We start from the raw sequence: 2,535 nt of genomic DNA on the forward strand, positions 1-2,535 counted from the left end.
ACACCCTTGAGCATTGCTCGCTGGTATCACGTTAAAAGCAAAACAAAAAGTTATTATTTAAAAGATTGATATATGTTTGTTATATAATAGAAATAAAATGTAATAGGGAAAATAATGAATTTTTAATGTTATATTATTAAGTTGTTTGGCAGTAATTTAACAGTTTAAGGAGTTGTCTGTAAGCTTTGTTTGGATGGTATTTTTTTGTTTAGTTTGAAAACCGTTTTTTATGTTTTTAAAAGTGTTTTGTACTTAAGTTATTTATTAATATTTTTATTCCGAAAATATAATTTGTTGATAAAATTTGAATAAAGGGGGCATAAATTATCCCTTTATACATGTGAAATTGCATATTTTAAGTTCAAATTTAGTTTGTTAATTACATTTTGAGTGTGAATTAAGCTCTATTTATGAGCGAGTTAGATGTTGTATTTAAACTTAATTCTTCTTCTTCTTTTTATTTTTTATTTTTTTTTTATTTTTTTGGAATGTGCTCAAGCTTATTTTTGCTAATTATCAGTTAAGTATTATTTAAATTATATTATTTGAATTAATTAGATAAACTAGTTTTTATTTATGAACATTTAAAAATCAAAATTAACGACCCTGTATTTGTAAGAGATTAATAATTTGTTGCCACTAAATGAGTATACAATACAATCCAAAATTGAGTCCTATGAACATACACTATAACATACATGCACACAATTCCCTCTAAATAAAAAATTAGAGAGGGCAGTAAATATGAGCAAAACACCTACATACAATGTGGTTTTTTATGATGATTACTATCGATACTTACCTAATCGATAGTAAGATTCCTTTGTTCATTCCAATGAACATGAAAATGGTTATTTTTTTATGAGCTCGATGAAAACTTTTTATGTTTTCGAAATGCTCTCTCTGTGCCTGTACATCATTCTCGAGCCCTGTGTTTGTTCCTAAAAGAAACTCCTCGTTTGCTTCATTCTTCTTCTTCTTCAATTTCAATGCATTAACTAGCACGATAAGGAAGCGCATGGAAATGAAGAGGATATCTGAACCAACTTCAATAATCTCTGGTCCTCTCATTCTTCTTTTTCTTCCGCCGTGGCCCGGTACACCCACAACACATGCAGAGGGCAGCTATGAAACAATCTAGTCTTCAACAGCAACGAAAAAGAATGGAAGAAATAAGCCGAGTTGTACAGGGCAATGCGGTACCGCCTTACTTAAACGGTTAGCTTTATTTGATTTTTTTCAAATAAAAAGAATGTTATCTTTATTTGATTTTTTTCAAAAAAAATGATCAATTATCGTTTTAGGTACGTCGGTCGGTGCGGCAGGGCTTACAAATAAACCTCCGGTTTGCCCTAGATTTTCATTTTACGTACTGAGAGAAATCCTTGTTAAGAAAGATTGATGGTGGTTATGCATGCGATGCTGCCGTTAGGGTTTCGGTTCATGCCCACCGATGAAGAGCTCATAAGCCACTACTTGGTGAAGAAGGTCAAGGGCGAAGAACTTTCCTGGGATGGCATCCCCGATTGTGATCTATACGGTGAAAAGCCACCCTGGGAAATCTGCGGCGATCAGGAGAAGGTTTACTTTTTCACCACGTTGAAGAAACTAAGCAAAAATCGTGTTTCACGAACAGCCGGTTGTGGGGTTTGGCATGAAAATTGTACTGTCAAGATTTATGATAATCGGGGTGATATTATCGGGGCCAGGAAACTATTCAATTTCAATGTAAAAGAGGGCTCGACAACGAAGAACTCAAACTGGATCATGCACGAGTTCTCCCTCGTTGGTGAGCAGCAACAGGGTACCAACTTGGTCCTCTGTAGCCTTCAGAAGAAAGGATCAGAATCATCAAGTGGGGTCAAAAGACGCTTCGAGGAGGAATCTCATCAGAGAAAGAGGGTTTGCTGCAATATTGTTGAATGTCCATCGCCTCAGGCAATATGGATCCCAGCGGAGTCTAATATGGAAACCATCATGGGCTGTCTACCGTCCAGTGATCCCTCTGATTTTAATTTTGATTTGGAAACCATCATGAGCATACAGCCGCCAGAGGATGGAGATCTGCCGCCAGAGGGTGGAGATCTGCCGATTCTTCCTCCATTGGAAGATTTTTGGGATGCTGACTGGGATGCGTTATTTGCCTAGAGAGATCAATACAGTGATTAGGAAAAAATTGTAATTTTTTTTTTTGTTTTTTTTTTTGCAATTTTGTTGTAGCATATTGGATAACTTTCTCAACTTTGTTTGAGATATCATCAAAATAATATTTTAATTTCTTGTCTTGATTTTGTTTTTTTGTTCGAGTTCATGATCTATGGGATTTTGCATATTGGTTAACTTTCTCAACTTTGTTTGAGATATCATCAAAATAATATTTTAATTTCTTGTCTTGATTTTGTTTTTTTGTTCGAGTTCATGATCTATGGGATTTTTGCATATATCCACACGTTTTAATTGGATTAATTAACCCTAAAGGACCAATCCAAAAGTTTAATTTTTAATTGGATTGATTAGAATCCCAACTAATAACAA

The 2,535-nt window shown here is 34.4% G+C and overlaps 1 protein-coding gene across 1 annotated transcript; it reads left to right on the forward strand.

The window, feature by feature from the left end:
• Nucleotides 1-1,011: 1,011 nt before the first annotated feature.
• Nucleotides 1,012-2,216, forward strand: LOC133878877 (NAC domain-containing protein 41-like). Its single transcript, XM_062317432.1, has 2 exons — nt 1,012-1,218; nt 1,305-2,216. Exon 2 carries the CDS (start codon nt 1,402-1,404, stop codon nt 2,146-2,148), a length of 747 nt encoding a protein of 248 aa, XP_062173416.1. The 5' UTR covers nt 1,012-1,218; nt 1,305-1,401; the 3' UTR covers nt 2,149-2,216.
• The last annotated feature ends 319 nt before the right edge of the window (nt 2,217-2,535 follow it).

Source organism: Alnus glutinosa, chromosome 10 (assembly GCF_958979055.1).
Source record: "Alnus glutinosa chromosome 10, dhAlnGlut1.1, whole genome shotgun sequence".
In the NCBI taxonomy this organism is placed as follows: domain Eukaryota; kingdom Viridiplantae; phylum Streptophyta; class Magnoliopsida; order Fagales; family Betulaceae; genus Alnus; species Alnus glutinosa.

What these genes read in the sequence shown, in the direction of transcription:
- LOC133878877 (XM_062317432.1), top strand. Translation starts at nt 1,402, where the DNA reads ATGGTGGTTATGCATGCGATGCTGCCGTTAGGGTTTCGGTTCATGCCC.